The 2,847-nt window shown below is 34.4% G+C and overlaps 1 protein-coding gene across 1 annotated transcript; it reads right to left on the minus strand.

The window, feature by feature from the left end:
• Positions 1–653: 653 nt before the first annotated feature.
• LOC127084672 (F-box/kelch-repeat protein At3g23880) lies at positions 654–2,526 on the minus strand. Its single transcript, XM_051025168.1, has 2 exons — positions 1,193–2,526; positions 654–1,038 (listed from the first exon to the last, which is right to left on the minus strand). Exon 1 carries the CDS (start codon positions 2,428–2,430, stop codon positions 1,195–1,197), a length of 1,236 nt encoding a protein of 411 aa, XP_050881125.1. The 5' UTR covers positions 2,431–2,526; the 3' UTR covers positions 654–1,038; positions 1,193–1,194.
• Positions 2,527–2,847: the final 321 nt, after the last annotated feature.

Below are 2,847 nucleotides of genomic sequence, written 5' to 3' on the forward strand. Positions count from 1 at the left end.
TAAAGAAGCAAAAATAAAATCCTAGTGTTGATCAAGTCTCCTTATATGATGTGAGTACCTCACACGTGTAGTAAGATTGTGGGAACAAGTGGTGGTAGAGATTGTTGGAACAAGTATGAGCGAAAATTGTTGGAACAAGTGAGTGATCAGAAAGTATCTCAATTAAAAATAATAAAATATTAAGATATAAAAGAAAGATTATTCATATATTTAATGTTTTTAGATTTTGGATAGAATTTTGGTGTCAAAGTCGATCTTGGATATTTAGCCCATTACCTCTTCCAATATTTCTTGGACTTTCCAACTAATATCAATAAAAATGAAAGAATATATTTTGATATTAACATGTAACATTAAAAAGGAAGACAATACAAGTGGTGATAGTAACCGGATGTTATAGATGTTATAACATCATAGGTAATTTGTTGAAAGATAGACAATTGTGGAGTTTCGCAAACAAATTATTGAACCTGACCTTACTTATATTTTTCATATGTAATGAACAAATAAAATGGAAATGAGTATGTACTTTGTTCTTAAACTCCACATGCAGGGACCTCCCTGTGGTGAGTGCAAGAAGCACAACGTTGTTTGGTTTGTTGTCTTGGTGAGATATTGGTTTGATTTTCTGTCAAGTTGGAGTGTTCGTTCGATTCAGATTAACGAATTATCTTCGATCGAGTGTATATTAAATCAATTACCATCAATCACTTATAAAATTGTAAAGAAACAATTACCATATGATTTAGAAAACTATGCATCAGCCACATGCTAACCATGAATCACCAAGCTGTGTAATAACAGACAAACTTTATGACAGTAAAAATCTATAGCCTTAAATGCTGCCAGAACATGTCACATTAGCGCACCCACCACAACAATGCAAATTAGAGGAGAAATTTGCACTAAAATTCTACATAGAACAGTTAACATCCAGCCCCCATGCAGACATGAACAACCCGAACCGAAGCAGTAATAGAATGCAGATCATACATAACCAAAGCGCCAACGTGAGACTCCAACAAAACCTGCATCGAACTGTTATAAAAAAATTCAGAAAAAATGCATCAATTCGGCTAACAGAACAAGCCTCACACCCGAATAAATTTTTTTTCACATTTGCAGCCGCGGAGACAATAATTTCAAACAACATAAATTAACATAACAGGTTAATTATTGAAGAAGGACTTACTTTCAACCGGTCGTAACCAAGCTTTCGATATAATTTTGGGAAAACATCCACAACACATTGTTTGTAATTCTAGTTTTTTCTACTCTATTATCTCTCCAATTATAGAGAAATGCCTGCTCTTCATGACTGTTTGCTAATATAATTGTTTCACCATCTTCGGAAAGGCATAGTGGATACATCATATAGGGGTAATTATACCGAATAGAATCATAATCAATTTGAAGATCGTCATAACTAATTTTAAGGAATTGAGTCCAAGACTTTTGGTCTCCAAATTCCATCATCATCCATATAACAAAATGGGTGCTCTCAATATGATATGAAAAACAAAGACAGTCCCTCAACACAGCAATAGTTGGCAAAATAGATGGAACTTCATCTAAACCTGAAGGCGGAAGCAACTGGAGGTAAGTTTCCGTAGCCAGATCCAATAAGACAATCACAAATTGATCTATTTTCGGAATATCTTCGTCATCACTCCAAAAATATTCAGAATTTGGAATGGCTAACCAGTTAACAGTGCCATTCAAATACACGCCTTCATTCACACGTTGGTGTCTATGACGAACAAGAGTCACATGATAGAAAGGAACTATAGGAAAACATTGAATATTTTTCCAAACATTATCACCGAAAGTGAAAATTTTCACCTGATTAGGACAAAATGCCACTACTTTATAAGTGTATGTTGATTTATCATAACCAAAGGCAAACCTGAGATAGTTAGATAGGGTTTCGCCGCCGAAATAAGGATGGCTTTCGGGATGAGTAATTTTGCCTACAAACTGAGATATTTTCTTGGTGGCGGGGTTCCAGAGACGAAACGAGGTGTTTCGATCACGTGGACCATATGGAGCAGAAGCAGTTAAATAAGAATTGAACAAACAGAGTAATCCATTGATGGAACCGATAACTCGGAAGCAGTGTTTGTAGTTCAATCTGTAATGAGGGAGAACGGTGATGGTTATGGATGGATTATGAAGTAAGTTGTTGAGGGGGAAGGGTACCACGGAACAGTCCCTATCGTAATAATAGGAATCACATGTAGTCCTGCACAAGATCAGCGCGAGATGCATGTTTCGTTTCTGTGATTGTTGACGTTGCTTTTCGATGAAGAAAGGATCGGAGACGAGAAATTCCCATGGTTTGCAGACGCATTTGAATCGCAAAATAGATTTCACCGGAAGGCTTGATAGGACTTCTGAGATGAGTTCGTCAGGAAGGACTACGCGTGACATTTGAGCGAAGATACACAAAACCAACGAAGAAGATGGAGAATTTAAGCACGATATGAGTTTTAATTTGAATAGGTTACTTTAATTTGGTTTTTGTATTTTCTGCCATAAACATTTCTATTCTTTTTTTTTTCTTTTCTTTTTTTATAGCATTTTCATTCTTTTCTTAAGTATTAAGTTTAGTTTTTTTATTTATTTATTAATGTTTTATTTACTATATTTTTATTTTATATTAAAAATTAAAGTCATGGTAGGTGGAAAATGATTTTGTTTAGTTAATATGTTAAAATGAATTAGGAATAGAGAAAAAAGATTATGCACCCACAAATGTAAAATATTTTTATACTGTCAATCAATTAGAGACGTGTATCCCGCCAAATCATGCGTTTAATTTTAAAATATTGATATGACATGGCAGAA

The sequence above is a fragment of the Lathyrus oleraceus genome, chromosome 5, assembly GCF_024323335.1.
Source record: "Lathyrus oleraceus cultivar Zhongwan6 chromosome 5, CAAS_Psat_ZW6_1.0, whole genome shotgun sequence".
NCBI lineage: Eukaryota > Viridiplantae > Streptophyta > Magnoliopsida > Fabales > Fabaceae > Lathyrus > Lathyrus oleraceus.

What these genes read in the sequence shown, in the direction of transcription:
- LOC127084672 (XM_051025168.1), bottom strand. Translation starts at nt 2,430, where the DNA reads ATGTCACGCGTAGTCCTTCCTGACGAACTCATCTCAGAAGTCCTATCA.